We start from the raw sequence: 18,143 nt of genomic DNA, 5'->3' as shown, positions 1-18,143 counted from the left end.
AGACTGGCTTTTTCACTAGCCGGCTTATGTTTCCATTTCTCTGAGCCTTGTCTATAAGATGAGGTTAATGAAGAATTGATGCTTTTGAACTGTAGTGTTGGAGAAGGCTCTTGAAAGTCCCTTGGACTATAAGAAGATCAAACCAGTCAATCCTAAAGGAAATCCTAAAGTCCTGAATATTCATTGGAAGGACTGATGCTGAAGCTTAAGCTCCAATGCTTTGGCCACCTGATGTGAAAAACTGTTCTCATTGGAAAAGATGCTGGGAAAGATTGAAGGCAGGAGGAAAAGGGGACGACAGAGGATGAGATGGCTGGATGGCATCACTGACTTGATGAACATGAGTTTGAGCAAGCTCCAGGAGTTGGTGATGGACAGGGAGGCCTGGTGTGCTGCAGTCCATGGGGTCACAAAGAGTCAAACACCCAACTGAGCAACTGAATTGAACTGATTGTATATATGTAAATCCTAGCCTCCCAATTCATTCCACATCCCCTTTCCTCTGCTTGGTATCCATAGGTTTGTTCTCTATGTCTGTGTCTGTATTTCTGCTTTGCAAATAGGTTCATCTATACCATTTTTCTATATTCCACTTATATGCATTGATATATAATATTTATTTTTCTCATCCTTCCTGACTTCCTATGCTAGTCTCTAGGTCCATCCATAGCTCTGCAAATGGCACAGTTTTGTTTCTCCTTGTGGCTGAGTAATATTCTGTTGTATATTTGTGTCACATCTGCTTTTTCCGTTTCTCTGTTGATGGCATTTAGGTTGCTTCCATTTCCTGCCTGTTGTAAAATATGCTAAGTTCCTTCAGTTGTGTCTGACTCATTGTGACCCTGTGGACTCTAGCCCCCCAGGCTCCTGTCCATGGGATTCTCTAGACAAGAATACTTCCCGACTCAGGGATCGAATCCACGTCTCTTACATCTCTTGCGTTGACAGGCAAGTTCTTTACCACTAGCGCCACCTGGGAAGCCCACCTATTGTGAATAGTGCTGCATTTGGTCACATTGTAAATAGTGCATCTTTTGGAATTATGCCCAGGTATGGAATTGCTGGATCATATGATAGTTCTAGTTTTAGTTTTTTAAGGAACCACCGTAGTATTCTCCATAGTGGCTGCACCAATCCACATTCCCACTAAAAGTGTAAGAGGGTTCTGTTTTCTTCACACCTTCTCTAGCATTTATTGTTTGTAGATCTTTTGATGATGGCCATTCTGACCAGTGTGAGGTGATACCTCATTGTAGTTTGATCTGTACCTCATTGTACAGATCAGTGTACCTCATTGATCTGCATTTCTCTAATAACTAGTGATGTTGAGCATCTTTGCATGTGCCTCTTGGCTATCTGTATTTCTTCTTTGGAGAAGTGTCTGTTTAGGTCTTCAGCCTGTTCTGTGATTGGGTTGTTTGTTTTCTTGATGTTGAGCTGCATGAGCTCTTTGTATATTTGGAGATTAACTCCTTGTCAGTTGCTTCATTTGCAAATCTTTTCTCCCATTGTGAAGGTTGTCTTTTCACTTTGTTTATGGTTTCCTTTGCTGTACAAAGTGTTTGCGTTTAATTAGGGCCCATTTGTTTATTTTTGCTTTTTATTTTCTTTACTCTAGGAGGTGGGTCAAAAAAGATCTTGCTTTGATTTATGTCAAAGTGTTCTGCCTATGTTTTCTTCTAAGAGTTTCATAGTGTCTGGCCTTACATTTAGGTCTTTAACCATTTCGAGTTTATTTTGTGTATGGTGTTAGGGAGTGTTCTAATTTCATTCTTTTACATGTAGCTGTCCAGTTTTCCCAGCACCACTTACTGAAGAGACCGTCTTTTCTCCATTGTATATTGTTTGCTCCTTTCTCATTAGGTGACCATAGGTGCATGGGTTTATCTCTGGACTTTCTATCCTCTTCCATTGATCTATGTTTCTGTTGTTGTGCCAATACCATACATGCTATCTTGATTATGGTAGCTTTGTAGTATATTCTGAAGTCAAGAGCCTGATTCCTCCCCCTCTGTTTTTCTAAAGATAGCTTTGGCTCTTCAGGGTCTTTGTTTCCATACAAATTGTAAAATTTGTTCTAATCCTGCGAAAAATGCCATTGGTAATTTAAAAGAAATTTCATTGAATCTGTAGATTGCTTTGGATAGTATAGTTATTTTTACAATATTGATTCTTCCATCCCAGGAATATAGTATATCTCTCTGTTTGTGTGGTCTTTGGTTTCTTTCATCAGAATCGTATAGTTTTCTGAGTACAAGTCTTTGCCTCCTTAGGTAGCTTTATTCCTGGGTGTTTTATTCTTTTTGTTGCAGTGGTAAATCGGATTGTTTTCTTAATTTCTCTTTCTGAACTCTTGTTAGTGTATAGGAAAGCAAGAGATTTCAGTGCGTTAGTTTTGTATCCTGCAACTTGACCAAATTCATTGATTACCACCAGTAGTCTTCTGGTGACCTATTTATGATTTTCTATGTATATAGATTCATGTTATCTGCAAACAGTGATGTTATACTTCTTTTTCAGTTGTGTTCCTTTTATTTCTTTTTTTTTCCTTTCTGATAGCCATGGCTGCATCTTCCAAAATTATGTTGAATAATAGCAGTGAGAGTGGACATCCAAGTCTTGTTCTGATCTTAGAGGAAATGCTTTCAGTTTTTCACCATGAGAAAGATGTTGGCTGTGGGTTTGTTGTATACGACCTTTATTATGTTGAGGTAAATTCCTTCCATGCCCACTTTCTGGAGAGTTTTTTTATCATAAATGGGTGTTAAGTTCTTTCAAAAGTCCTGTCTGCCTCTGTTGAGATGATTATAGTTTTTAGCTTTCAATTTGTTAATATGACATATCACATTGATTGATTTGCATATATTGAAGAATCCTTGTCTCCCTGGGATAAAATCCACTTTCATGGTGTATGATCCTTTTAATGTGTTATTGGATTGTTGACTGGCATTTTGTTGAGGATTTTTTTTTAACCTATGTTCATCAGTGGTATTGGTCTGTAATTTTCTTTTTTGTGTGATACCTTTGTCTGGTTTTGGTAACAGGGTGATGGTGGCTTTGTAGAATAATTTTGGCAGTTTTTATTCTTCTGCAGTATTTTGGAAAAGTTTGAAAAAGATGGGTGTTAGTTCTTCTCTAAATGTTTGATAGAATTCACCTGTGAAGCCATCTGGTCCTGGACTTTTGTTTACTGGAAGATTTTAAATCACATTTTCAATTTCATTACTTGTGCTTGGTCTATTTTTTTTTTCTATTTCTTCCTGGTTTGGTCTTGGAAGACCTTTCTAAGAATTTGTCCATTTCTTTTGAGTTGTCCATTTAATTGGCGTATACTGTTTGTAGTAGTCTCTTATGATCGTTTCTATTTATGTGGTGTCAGTTGTAATTTCTCCTTTTTCATTTCTAATTTTATTGATTTGAGTCCAACCTTTTTTTTTCCTTTGAGTCTGGCTGAAGGTTTATCAATTTTGTTTATCTTCTCAAAGAGCCAGCTTTCAGTTTCACTAATATTTGCTATTGTTTTCTTCATTTCTATTGTGTTTATTGCTTCTATGATTTTTATGATTTATTTCCTTCTGCTAACTTTGGGTTTTGTTTGTTCTTCTTTCTCTAGTGGCTTTAGATGTAAGTTAGGTTGTTTGAGATTCTTTTATTTGATTTCTTCAGTCATCTCTTGGTTATTTTGTAGCATATTGTTTATCTTCCATGTGTTTGAATTTTTTACAGTTTTTTTTTTCTGTAATTGATTTCTAATCTCGTAGCATTGTGTTCAGAAAAGATTCTTGATACCATTTAAATTTTCTTAAATTTACTGAGGTTTGATTAGTGGCCCAAGATGTGATCTATCCTGGAGAATGTTCTGCGTGCACTTGAGAAGAAACTGTATTCTGCAGCTTTTGGGTGGAATGTCCTGTAAATATCATGTCTATCTGGTCTAATGTTTCATTTAAAGTTGTGTTTCCTTATTAGTTTCTGTCTGGGTGATCTGCCCATTGGTGTAAGTAAGATGTTAAAGTCCCCCATGATTATTGTGTTACTGTCAATTTCCGCTTATATGGCTGTTAGCATTTGCCTTATGTATTGAAGTGCTCCTGTGTTGGGGGCATAGATATTTATAATTGTTATATCTTCTTGGATTGATCCCTTGATCATTATGTAGTGTCCTTGTTTGTCTATTTTGTCTTATATGATTATTGCAACTCCAGCCTTCCTTTGATTTCCATTTGCACGGGATATCTTTTTCCACTCCCTCACTTTCAATCTGTATGTGTCCCTAGGTCTGAAGTGCGTCTATTGTAGATAGCATATTCAGTTCAGTTCAGTCGCTCAGTCATGTCTGACTTTGCAACCCCATGGACTGCAGCACGCCAGTCCTCCCTGTCCATCACCAGCTCCCAGAGTTTACTCAAACTCTGGATGCCATCCAACCATCTCATCCTCTGTCGTCCCCTTCTCCTCCCACCTTCAACCTTTACCAGCATCAGGGTCTTTTCCAATGAGTCAGCTCTTCGCATCAGGTGGCCAAGGTATTGGAGTTTCAGCTTCAACATCAGTCCTTCCAATGAATGTTCAGGACTGATTTCCTTTAGGAAGGACTGGCTGGATCTCCTTGCAGTCCAAGGGACTCTCGACAGTCTTCTCCAACACCACAGTTCAAAAGCATCAATTCTTTGGCACTCAGCTTTCTTTATAGTCCAACTCTCACATCCAAACATGACTACTGGAAAAACCATAGCTTTGACTAGATGGACCTTTGTTGGCAAAGTAATGTCTCTGCTTTTTAATATGCTGTCTAGGTTGGTCATAACTTTTTTCCCAAGGTGCCGGGGCCCAGCCTCGGCAGGATCCAGGGGGTACCCTCAGGATGAACGGCGTCGGCAAGAGAGAGACGTGAGACCAGCCTTGATAGGGCCAAGTCTGCCAGGGAGAGAGAGAGAAAGAGAGAGAGAGAGAGTGACCAGACGGGGGTGTTTGCAGGGTCTGGCAGAGTCTGGCAATGCTTTATTTTTTACCGTGGCTTTTATACCCTAAATTAGTACATTTCTAAGGGGAAGATAGTTTAACATTACATCAGCTTGTTCTTCACAAAACCAGGGTGTTTTCTGCATGCTTCTTTGTTTATGAGGGTCTTGTACATTATCTTCTGGCCTTGGGGCCTATTGACATTTTATGACCTAGGTGAATGCAAAGCTGTTTTCCCTAATCTATTCTTTAATGAACACAAAGGTCAGTCCTTTTGCAGAAGTTATCAGTCAAATTTATCTAAAAGGTTTACCACACAAAGGGGCAGCTCCAGTGAGGCAGCCCCTGTTTAGCATTCCTGGTTAAAATTAACAATTCTAAACTCTTCTTTTTCTAAATCTTTAACTATAACCACTTTTAGAATAATATTTTTATGTTCTCTAATAGGGCTTCCTCACCCCCGAAGGGCTCTGTGCCTATTAGGGCCTTTATGTGATCAGGTTCTTTATGCTGTTTATGATTAAGGTGTTGTAAGCAGTCATGTGCATTAGTACGCATTTGCCAAGCAGGCTAGAATGCCAGCAAAGGGGTCTAAATTGAAACACTCCTTTCATCCTGGATAATCTTATAGTATACCACCGTCCGGCGGACATATTAATTAAAGTTCTAAGTTGATTCTGTTTGGAAAGAGATCGGGTAAGGCCTTCTACCCATGTCACAGAAATTAGGGAGTAGTCTAATATAGCAAGCATCAGAAAGACAGAGATCATCTTTAAGGTGAGTGCCGGGGCAGCTTTTCGAAATCCCTGAAGTCCTGATCTGCCTTGCTTGTCAGGTCTCCTCCTCACGACCTTGTCATGGGTGGGACCTCGTGTGCTGGCTCCCGGCACCAAGGAGCAAGTGTCTTTTAATTTCATGGCTGCAGTCACCACCTGCAGTGATTTTGGAGCCCAAAAAAATATAGTCTCTCACTGTTTCCCCATCTATTTGTCATGAATTGATGGGACAAGGTGCCATGATCTTAGTTTTTTGAATGTTGAGTTTTACGCCACCTTTTTCACTCTTCTCTTTCACCCTCTTTAGATCTTCGCTTTCTGCCATGAGGGTGGTGTCATCTGCATATCTGAGGTTATTGATATTTCTCCCAGCAATCTTGATTCCAGCTTGTGCTTCATCCAGCCCACCGTTTCTCCTGATGTACTCTGCATATAAGTTAAATAAGCAGGGTGACAAAATACAGCCTTGACGTACTCCTTTCCTGATTTGGAACCAGTCTGTTGTTCCATGTCCAGTTCTAACTGTTGCTTCTTGGCCTGCATACAGGTTTTTCAGGAGGCAAGTCAGGTGGTCTGGTGTTCCCATCTCTTTAAGAATTTTCCACAGTTTGTTGTGACCCACACAAAGGCTTTTGCGTAGTCAATAAAACAGAAGTATATGTTTTTCTGGAACTCTCTTGCTTTTTCGATGCCCCAGAGGATATTGGCAATTTGATCTCTGGTTCCTCTGCCTTTTCTAAATCCAGTGTGAACATCTGGAAGTTCACGGTTCATATACTGTTGAAGCCTGGCTTGGAGAATTTTGAGCTTTACTTTGCTAGCATATGAAATAAGAGCAATTGTGGGGTAGTTTGAGTATTCTTTGTCATATAAATGGGTCTTATTTTTGTATACATTCAGTCAGTCTGTATCTTTTGGTTGGAACATTTAATCCATTTACATTTAAGGTAATTATCAATATGCATGTTTCTATGACCATTTTCTTAATTGTTTTGGGTTTTATTTATTTGTATTGGCTCCGCTGGGTCATTGTTGCTATGTTCAGGCTTGCTTTCGGTTTTTTTTTTTTTTTTATGTTCAGGCTTTCTTTAGTTGTGGTGAGTGGGGGCTACTCTCTTGTTGTGGTGCCTGGGCTTCTCATTGCAATGGCTCCTCTCGTTGCAAAACACGGGCCCTAGAGTGCATGGGCTTCAGTAGCTGTGGTGCATGGGCTGAGTTGCCCCATGGCATGTGGGATCTTCCCAGACCAGGGATCAAACCAGTGTCCCTTGTATTGCAAGGCAGGTTCTTAACCACTGGACTGGGAAGCCCATTGGGTTTGTTTTTGTAAGTCTTTTTCTTCTCTTAAGTTTCTCACGTAGAGGTCGTTTAGCGTTTGTGGTGAAGCTGGATTGATGGTGCTACATTCACTTAGCTTTTCCTTGTCTGTTAAGCTTTTGATTTCTTCACTGAATCTGAATGATATTCTTGCTGGGTAGAGTAATCTTGGTTGTAGGTTTTTCTTTTTCATCACTTTAAATATATCCTGCCTCTCCCTTCTGGTCTGCAGAATTTCTGCTGTAAAATCAGCTGATATCTTTAGGGGATACCATTGTATGTTACTTGTTGTTTTCCCCTTGCTGCTTTTAATATTTTTTCTTTGAATTTAATTTTCATTAGGTCGATTAATATGTGTCACAACATGATTCCTCCTTGGCTTTATCCTGTATGGGGCTTTCTGTGCTTCATGAACTTGGGTAGCTATTTCCTTTCCCATGTTAGGGAAGTTTTTTACTATAATCTCTTCAAATGTTTTTTCAGACCCTTTCTCTTTCTCTTCTTCTTCTGGGACCCTTATAATTTGAATGTTGTTGTGTTTAATGTTGTCCTAGAGGTCTCTGAGACTGTCCCTATTTCTTTTCATTCTTTATTCTGCTCAGCAGTTATTTCCACCATTCCCTCTTCCAACTCACTTTTCCATTCTTCTGCTTCAGTTATTCTGCTATTGATACCTTCTGCTGTATTTTTCATTTTAGTTATTGTGTTATTCATCACTGTTTGTTTTCTCTTTAGTTCTTCTAGGTCCTTTGTAAGCATTCTTGTATTGCCTCAATCCAGGCCTCCATTTTTAAAAATTTAATTTAATTTAATTTTTTAACACCCAAAACATTTTGTATTGTGGTATAGCTGATTAACAGTGTTGTGATAGTTTCAGGTGAACGGTGAAGGGACTCTGCCATACATATATATGTGTCTGTTCTCCCCAAACCCACCTCCTATCCAGGCTGTCCATGCCTCCATTTTATTTCCAAGATTTTGGGTCACACCAATTTCTCTGAATTCTTTTTCAGGTAGATTCTATTTCCTCTTCATTTATTTGGTTTTATAGGTGTTTACCTTGCTCCTTCATCTGTAACATATTTCTCTGTTGTCTCATTTCTGTTGATGAGTAGGGCTGTATTCCTCTTGCTGACTGTTTGGCCTGAGGCATCCAGCGTTGTTGCTTGTGGGCAGTTGGGTGGAGCTGGGTCTTGGTGCTGAGTGGGGACCTCTGGCAGAGCTCATGCCAACTAGTATTCTCTGGAGATCTCTGGTGGTCTAGAAGCCTGAACTTGAAGCTCCCATCACAGGAGCTTCTGACCCACAGCCTGGGAACCATGACCCCACAAGCCATGTGGCATGGCAAAAAAGGAAAAAATCAGACAAACAAAGCCCAAGGCAAATAATAACAAAACTGGGACAAATATACAAAAAAGAAAACAGACAAATATAACCCTCAACAAGTAATAAAAACAAATCCAAGTAACCAAAAAACAAACCAATAAAAAAACAACAACAAAAGAAAAAAACAAGGAAAGCAAAAAACAGAAGACACCCAAACAAACAGGAGAGCCCTCAAACCAAAACTGATGATAAAAACAAACCTAGACCAAGATCATGGCCTCTGGTCCCATCATTTCATGGCAACTAGATGGGGAAACAATGGAAACAGTAACAGACATCATCTTTTTGGGTCCCAAAATCACTGCAGATAGTGACTGCAGTCATGAAATTAAAAGACACTTACTCCTTGAAAGAAAAGCTATGACCAACCTAGATGGCATATTAAAAAGCAGAGACATTACTTTGCCAACAAAGGTCCATCTAGTCAAATATATGGTTGCTCCTGTAGTCATGTATTGGATGTGAGAGTTGGAGTATAAAGAAACCTGAGTGCCGAAGAATTGATGCTTTTGAACTGTGGTGTTGGAGAAGACTCTTGAGAGTCCCTTGGACTGAAAGGAGATCCAACCAGTCCATCCTAAAGGAGATCAGTCCTGGGTGTTCATTGGAAGGACTGATGCTGAAACTGAAACTCCAATACTTTGGCCACCTGATGGGAAGAGTTGACTCATTGGAAAAGACCCTGATGCTGGGAAAGATTGGAGGCAGGAGGAGAAAGGGACGACAGGGGATGAGATGGTTGGATGGCATCACCGACTCGATCGACGTGAGTTTGAGCAGGCTCTGGGAGTTGGTGATGGACAGGGACGCCTGGTGTGCTGAAGTCCATGGGGTCGCAAAGTGTCAGACATGAGTGAGTGACTGAACTGAAACTGAAAGCTAAACAGAAAAGAAAAAATAAATAAAAAAAACAAACTAAAAGAAAAGCTCTGTGTGTGCCCCTTTCACCAGGGTCTGCTCTTGAGGCTGGCCCAGAGCGCACGTGTCAGCACAGGCTGAGTGGAGCATAGGCTTCCGTGGGCATGTCCGCAGGGGCTGGAGCAGCTGGAAGAAGCCTTGGAGGGGGGCAGCCCTCTGCCTGCCTGGACCCATGACTCACGGAGGCTTTGAGCAGGAGTGGTGCTTGGGTCCACTGGGACCCCAGCAGCCAGAGGAGGTGGGGCTCAGGCCTGAAACCCCAGCAGACTTGCCAGGGCCTGAGCAGACTGGGGAGACCGTGGCTTGAGGGGTGAGCGAGCCTGCCACATGTCACCCCGCCGAGGCTGCTATGCAGGCGTGTGCTCCCATCACTGCCCGAGGAAGCTGGGTTGGTGGGCAGGGGTAGGTTCTGCAGTGGTGGCCCCACCCTTCATGTGCTACTCAACAATGGTGCCTTGCTCCCACTGTGGCCCAAGACCCTCCCCTCACCAACACCGCAGGCCATCCCCTTACTGCCAACTGCTGTCCCCTCCCTGGACCCACTCCCCAAATCCACTCACCAGCACCCAGCCCTCCTCCCCACCGTGAGACACACAGACTGGGGTGTGAAGGGCTGCAGCATGGACTGTATGCACAGGCTCCGCTCCGTCCTGCCCCACACACGCTGGCTGCTGCATTCCCCTCCCATCCTGAGGTCCCCCTAAGGAGCTGACCCCCACGGTGAGCGTGCTTCCCTGAGTGTGGGATTGTTTCCTGTCCCCCAGCTTCCCCGGAAGCTGGAAAAAAACTTTTTTCTTTCTGAAAAAACATTGCGCTGGGACTCCTTCCATCCCCCTAGGTGTCCAAGGCCCTCTACCAGTGCCCAGCGTTCGCTCTATAAGAACTTCTCTGATGCACTTCTAACACACCGTGAGGAGACGTGAACTGTATGTTATGTTCTCCTGCTCCACCATCTTCCGTAATCTATTTTTTTAACCTTGAAAATTTCTTGTAGGAATCAACAGTGAGACCATTGTGAAACCAGCTTCAATTTCAGAGGAAGAACTGTTGAATTTAATCAATAAACTAAATAATGATGATAATGTAGACGGCCTCCTTGTTCAGCTGCCTCTTCCAGGTGAGATTTTTACAGCACCATTTAAAATGATTTCTGAGGCGTGGAGAGGCTTGTTTAGTTTATACAGTTGGCTCCTCATGTTTATTTGTCTTAAAGAAAGGGGAGGTAGGTCAAGATTGAGTGAGTATGTTCTTAGATATGAGACAGATCTACTCAGAATACCAATTACTCCCTGACTTGGTATTGAGATATTAATTAATATATTAATATTAATAATATTAATATATTATTGAGATATTAATACAGTGGAGGGAAGCAGTGTGGGGAGGACAAGAGGACACTGGTTTGGTCTTGGCATTTGGCTTTGCTTGCTGTGTGTTCCCAATGCACAGATGAATAAGTTAAAGGGTGAGTTACAGAAGGGGAATGGGTTTTTACTGCAAACCAGGTAAGCTGGAGTCAAGCAGTGCTAACTATGTAACAGTGACTTGACCACTGCTCTGATTTCTTTTTCAGAGCACATTGATGAGAGAAAGGTCTGCAATGCTGTTTCTCCAGACAAAGATGTCGATGGCTTTCACGTAATTAATGTAGGACGAATGTGTCTGGACCAGTGTTCCATGTTACCAGCTACTCCATGGGGTGTGTGGGAAATAATTAAGCGAACTGGTAGGTATATCCATCTCAGTATTATCAAAACATACTTACAAAATGGTAAAAATTCCTACAGAACGAACAGTGGAAACCCCCACCTCAGATCATCTAGTCCTACTCCCCAGAGCCTAACTCCCTTAGCAATTGCCTACAACTGTTTTTGCTGCTTAATCCAGAAAACTCTGAAGGAAACTTAAGCTTTGATAGTGATGATAGTGCACATTCATATAACATTTTGCAGCTTATGTTTCCTTTTAGCTTTCACTATGTGTAGCAAGTGATGGTTTAGTTGACTGATGAGTCAGTAAGCTAGTGATTTCCTTCATTATCACAATTAGAGTCACATCCTAAAGTGTCAGTCTTCCTTTTTCTTAGGTGCTCTAAGATAATCTGGCACTATGTGAAACGCAAATATATTTATTTTTCACAGGCATTCCAACCCTAGGGAAGAATGTGGTTGTGGCCGGAAGGTCAAAAAATGTTGGAATGCCCATTGCAATGTTACTGCACACAGATGGGGCACATGAACGGCCCGGAGGTAAGAATATTGCCCTCAGGAGGGTGTCCTCTTCTCCCTTGTGAGAGAAACTCGAGAGACTGTCCTGTGGGTGCTTAGAAGTGTTTGTTAAGCTTTACTTGTCTTTGTTATAATTTTGTTAATAGGTACTTTGGGAGTAATCTTTGTAGAAGAAGATGTACTCAGTGTTACTTGAGAGTTAATTTATATTCACTAATATGGAACTAGTTCAGAAATAGATATGTCTCAGAAATTTGAGTTTTGAGTGCAAGCATGGTTATAGACAGTTAGAATTTTCAGTTGTGGCTTTGATAGTTGGAGCTAAGAAGTATACCTTATTCAAAGTTAGTATCTTGATCTGTGCCGTTTGATAGGAAAAAAAAGATCTTAGACCATTGCAAAGGATTGAATTCATATGACTGTAATGTGTCATCATTATGTCAAATTCTGTTAATTTGAGAAAAACTCTCAAAGTGATATGTTATTATCATAATATGACCATACATGATTATATCAGAGATAAAATATATCAGAACTATATATTTCCGCATATCTTTCAGCACACTTTAAAGAAAAATCCGTTAGTAATTAGAGTGACATTTTGTTTAGAAAGACTGTTAAAAAGGATAAGGAATAAATCTAATGATATATGACTCCAGCGGGCAGAGCTAGGACCAACAGGTAAAAGTTACAGGAAATTGAGTATTAGTTTTTTGTTTTTTTTTAATGACAATTGGCTGCCCAGAAAGTGTGGTGTAATATTTGTCAATTATTTTTTCAGAGTCTTGAAAATTTCTGGCATGGTTTGCCTAGTTGAGATCTAATCCATTCCTAGCTTTGATTCAGAAATCAAAACGTCTGTTTTTTAACTCACAGGAGATGCCACTGTTACAATATCTCATCGGTACACTCCTAAGGAGGAGCTAAAGAAACATACAGCTCTTGCAGATATTGTGATCTCCGCTGCAGGTCAGAGCACCGGGGAAGGGGTGGAAGTACCTCGCTCAGAGGATGAAGATGGACCTCTTATCTTCGAATTTGTCTGCTGCCCTGTCGTTTTATTCCATATTCCCCTACGTTTGACCATAACGTCAAAGCTGCTTACAAAGATGAACGTTGTGGTTGGAATACTGATTTCTGGCATTCCATTATATATTTGATGGATAAATGTTATTTCTACAGCCTCAAAATATTTTTGTTTACTATATGAAGTTTAACTGTTTCCCTGGTTAATAGTTTTTTATCAGTTTTTGTAAAGCAAGCTAATTCATTCTTGCAGGTATCTTGAAATTGATAAGAATCTTAGAGGTGGAATATTCTTTTCAGTATAAATTGATCATTCCTATCTCCTTTTCTAGGTATTCCAAATCTGATCACAGCAGATATGATCAAGGAAGGAGCAGCTGTCATTGATGTGGGAATAAATAGAATTCAAGATCCCGTAACTGCTAAACCCAAGTTGGTTGGAGATGTGGATTTTGAAGGTAACTTTTTAAAATATAAAAGTCAATAAATACTACTTTTACTGGACAATTAGGGCAGACTATTTACTTTTTCTTTAACTTTTAAACTTATATTACCTGGTTATTACCTTTTATTATTATGCTTTTCATGATAATTAAGAGAAATCTTTTAAAAAATTATAGTCATTCTAGAATTTTAGGTGTTTGTATCATCAAATTATGGAGAACAAATATAAAGTTTTCAGGGAATTTCTTTCTTCCCTTTAGGGTTATTCTATAATGAAAATAAGACTTTTAATAAGTCTGGAAAATTTAATGAAGTGATTTTTCTAAACCATTGAGTCTCCTAAAAAGTATTACAGACTTCTAGGGGGGAGGAGCCAAGATGGCGGAGGAGTAGGACGGGGAGACCACTTTCTCTCCTACAAATTCATCAAAAGAATAACTGAACACAGAGCAAACTTCGCAAAACAACTTTGGATCGCTAGCTGAGGTCATCAGGCGCCCAGAAAAGCAGCCCATTGTCTTCGAAAGGAGGTAGGACAAAATATAAAAGATAAAAAGTGAGACAAAAGAGCTAAGGACGGAGATCCATCCCGGGAGCTCTTAGGCGGCAATGCTTGGGGTAGGGTCCGGCCCGAGTGCCCTGAGGACAATCGGAGGGAACTTCTGTGAGTTGCCAACTTGAACTGTGGGAGACCAAAAGAGAGAGAGTAAATTAACCTGCCCGAACACACTGCCGGCCGTTCGCAGAACAAAGAGACCGAGAGGGTCCAGAGAGGAGCTCGCAGGCTGCGGACCGGCCCAGCCCCGCCGGAGGCAGGAGGCAGGGGGGAGGGGAAGGTCGCGGCGAGACACAGGGCGCAGGTAGCCGACCAGCGCGGGTGGGGACTGGGGCTGGGGACGCGGAGGGCGGAAGGCGCGCGCGCCCGACTGGCGCCAGCGGAAACTGAGTCTGGGTCCGCGGAAGGGAGGGGGCGCGCCACACCTGGGTAGAGTGCGCCCACCAAGCCCCTCCCTGCCTGGACCGCTCTGACGGGGAAGGCACAGAGAGCAGGCGCAGCTTTTCCTTCCGCGCTTTTGTCTAACACCCGAGGGCTGGAACCTCGCGCAGCGCGGGCGCGCTCCATATAGAACAGCCGGGAGCCTGAGCAGCGCAGACGGAGAAAGCAGCGTCAGCCCCTCCCGGCAGCCCCAGCCCATCCCCGCGGCGCAAGCCCGTCCCCACAGCGCAAGCCCCTCCCTGCCCCGCAGAGCGACGGAACTAGCTACCTGAATAAGAGTCCACCTCCGCCCGCCTGTGTCAGGGCGGAAATGAGGCTCTGAAGAGACCGGCAAACAGAAGCCAAATAAACAAAGGGAACCGCTTCAGAAGGGACTGGTGCAACAGATTAAAATCCCTCTAGGAAACGCTGACTACACCGGAGGGGCCTGTAGATATCGAGAAGCGTAAGCTGGAACGAGGAGCTATCTGAAACTGAGCCGAACCCACACTGACCGCAACAGCTCCAGAGAAACTCCTAGATATAATTTTACTTTTTTCTCTCTTTTTTTTTTTTAAATTTTTTTAATTTTTTAAATTTTTTTCTTTTTTTTCTTTTTTCTTTCTTCTCTTTTATTTTCCTTTAAAATCCCCTATTACTCCCCCATTACTCCTTAACTTTCATTTCCACAGACTTTTACGATTTTTTAATTAGGGGGAAAAAAAAAATTTTTTTTATTTTTTTTTGTTATTTTTTATTCTTTTTCTTTCTTTTTTTTTTCTTTTTTTTCTTTCCTTTTTCCTCTTCTATTTTCTATTTTTCTTTTTCTCTTATTTCTTTTAAAGTCCTCTAGTACTCCTCTACTACTCCTTAATTTTCATTTTCAATACACTATAACCTTACAAAAAAAAAAGAAGAGAAGCCCTATCTTTAAACCGAAGATTATTCTCTCCCAATCTGGACTCTCTGTTTTCTACCTCAGAACACCTCTATTTCCTCCTTTCCCCTTCTCTTCCCAATCCAATTCTGTGAATCCTTGTAGGTGTCTGAGATACGGAGAACACTCTGGGAACAGACAGCTGCGTAGATCTGTCTCTCTCCTCTTGAGTCCCCCTTTTTCTCCTCCTGTTCATCTCTATCTCCCTCCTCCCTCTCCTCTTCTTCATGTAACTCTGTGAACCTCTCTGGGTGTCCCTAACGGGGGAGAATCTTTTCGCCATTAACCTAGAAGTTTTATTATCAGTGCTGTATAGTTGGAGAAGTCCTGAGACTACAGGAAGAATAAAACTGAAATCCAGAGGCAGGAAACTTAAGCCCAAAAACTGAGAACACCAGAAAACTCCTGACTACATGGAACTTTAAGTAATAAGTGACCGTCCAAAAGCCTCCATACCTACGCTGAAACCAACCACCACCCAAGAGCCAATAAGTTTTAGAGCAAGACATAAAACGCAAATTCTCCAGCGACACAGGAACATAGCCCTGAACATCAACATACAGGCTGCCCAAGGACACACCTAACACATAGACCCATCTCAAAACTCATTACTGGGCACTCCATTGCTCTCCAAAGAAAAGAAATCAAGTTCCACGCACCAGAACACTGACGCAAGCTCCCCTAACCAGGAAATCTTGACAAGCCAATCGTCTAACCCCACCCACTGGGTTAATCCTCCACAATAAAAAGGAACCACAGGCCTCCAGAATACAGAAAGCCCACTCCAGATACAGCAATCTAAACAAGATGAAAAGGCAAAGAAATACCCAACAGGTAAAGGAACATGAAAAATGCCCACCAAGTCAAACAAAAGAGGAGGAGATAGGGAATCTACCTGAAAAAGAATTTAGAATAATGATAATAAAAATGATCCAAAATCTTGAAAACAAAATGGAGTTACAGATAAATAGCCTGGAAACAAAGATTGAAAAGATTCAAGAACTGTTTAATAAAGACCTAGAAGAAATAAAAAAGAGTCAATTAAAAATGAATAATGCAATGAATGAGATCAAAAACACTTTGGAGGGAACCAAGAGTAGAATAACGGAGGCAGAAGATAGGATAAGTGAGGTAGAAGATAAAATGGTGGAAATAAATGAAGCAGAGAGGAAAAAAGAAAAAAGGATCAAAAGAAATGAGGACAATCTCAGGGACCTCTGGGACACTGTGAAATGCCTCAACATTCGAATCATAGGAGTTCCAGAAGAAGAAGACAAAAAGAAAGGCCATGAGAAAATACTCGAGGAGATAATAGCTGAAAACTTCCCTAAAATGGGGAAGGAAATAGCCACCCAAATCCAAGAAACCCAGAGAGTCCCAAACAGGATAAACCCAAGGCGAAACACCCCAAGACACATATTAATCAAATTAACAAAGATCAAACACAAAGAACAAATATTAAAAGCAGCAAGGGAAAAACAACAAATAACACACAAAGGGATTCCCATAAGGATAACAGCTGATCTATCAATAGAAACCCTCCAGGCCAGAAGGGAATGGCAGGACGTACTGGAGTAATGAAGAGAATTACCTACAACCTAATTATGTAATCCAGCAAGGATATTCATTCAGAATATGAAGGAGAATTCAAAAGCTTTACAGATAAGCAAAAGCTGAGAGAATTCACCACCACCAAACCAGCTCTTCAACAAATGCTAAAGGATCTTCTCTAGACAGGAAATACAGAAAGGTTGTATAAACGTGAACCCAAAACAACAAAGTAAATGGCAATGGGGCCATACCTATCAATAATTACCTTAAACGTAAATGGGTTGAATGCCCCAACCCAAAGACAAAGATTGGCTGAATGGATACAAAAACAAGACCCCTATATATGCTGTCTACAAAAAACCCACCTCAAAACAAGGGACACATACAGACTGAAAGTGAAGGGCTGGAAAAAAATATTTCACGCAAACAGAGACCAAAAGAAAGCAGGAGTCCGAATACTCATATCAGAATAAAATAGACCTTTAAATAAAAGGATGTGAAAAGAGACAAAGAAGAACACTACATAATGATCAAAGGATCAATCAAAGAAGAAGATATAACAATTATAAATATATATGCACCCAACATAGGAGCACCGCAATATGTACGGCAAACGCTAACGAGTATGAAAGAGGAAATTAATAGTAACACAATAATAGTGGAAGACTTTAATACCCCACTCACAACTATGGATAGATCAACTAAACAGAAAATTAACAAGGAAACACAAACCTTAAATGACACAATGGACCAGCTAGACCTAATTGATATCTATAGGACATTTCACCCCAAAACAATCAACTTCACCTTTTTCTCAAGTGCACACGGAACATTCTCCAGAATAGATCACATCCTGGGCCATAAATCTGGTCTTGGAAAATTCAAAAAAATTGAAATCATTCCAGTCATCTTTTCTGACCACAGTGCAGTAAGATTAGATCTCAATTACAGGAAAAAAATTGTTAAAACTTCAAACATATGGAAGCTAAATAACACGCTTCTGAATAACCAACAAATCATAGAAGAAATCAAAAAAGAAATCAAAATATGTATAGAAATGAATGAAAATGAAAACACAACAACCCAAAACCTATGGGACACTGTAAAAGCAGTGCTAAGGGGAAGGTTCATAGCATTACAGGCTTACATCAAGAAACAAGAAAAAAGCCAAATAAATAACCTAACTCTACACCTAAAGCAATTAGAGAAGGAAGAAATGAAGAACCCCAGAGTTAGCAGAAGGAAAGAAATCTTAAAAATCAGGGCAGAAATAAATGCAAAAGAAACTAAAGAGACCATAGCAAAAATCAACAAAGCTAAAAGCTGGTTTTTTGAAAAACAAAATTGACAAACCATTAGCAAGACTCATTAAGAAACAGAGAAAAACCAAATTAACAAAATTAGAAATGAAAATGGAGAGATCACAACAGACAACACTGAAATACAAAGGATCATAAGAGACTACTACCAGCAGCTCTATGCCAATAAAATGGACAACTTGGATGAAATGGACAAATTCTTAGAAAGTATAACTTTCAAAAACTGAACCAGGAAGAAATAGAAGATCTTAACAGACCCATCACAAGCAAGGAAATCGAAACCTGTCAAATCAAAAATCTCCA

At 40.7% G+C, this 18,143-nt stretch overlaps 1 protein-coding gene across 1 annotated transcript in view; it reads left to right on the top strand.

Annotated features, from left to right (window-relative positions):
* Positions 1-18,143, top strand: part of MTHFD2 (methylenetetrahydrofolate dehydrogenase (NADP+ dependent) 2, methenyltetrahydrofolate cyclohydrolase) — a 31,584-nt gene that overhangs the window by 10,308 nt on the left and 3,133 nt on the right. The window contains exons 3-7 of the mRNA XM_043468138.1: positions 10,354-10,476; positions 10,933-11,085; positions 11,501-11,608; positions 12,464-12,556; positions 12,946-13,071. Coding sequence (XP_043324073.1) covers positions 10,354-10,476; positions 10,933-11,085; positions 11,501-11,608; positions 12,464-12,556; positions 12,946-13,071 — 603 coding nt within the window. The remainder of the gene's footprint in view (positions 1-10,353; positions 10,477-10,932; positions 11,086-11,500; positions 11,609-12,463; positions 12,557-12,945; positions 13,072-18,143) is intronic.

Source organism: Cervus canadensis, chromosome 5 (assembly GCF_019320065.1).
Source record: "Cervus canadensis isolate Bull #8, Minnesota chromosome 5, ASM1932006v1, whole genome shotgun sequence".
Lineage (NCBI taxonomy): Eukaryota > Metazoa > Chordata > Mammalia > Artiodactyla > Cervidae > Cervus > Cervus canadensis.
This window is presented reverse-complemented; position numbering and strand designations above follow the sequence as displayed.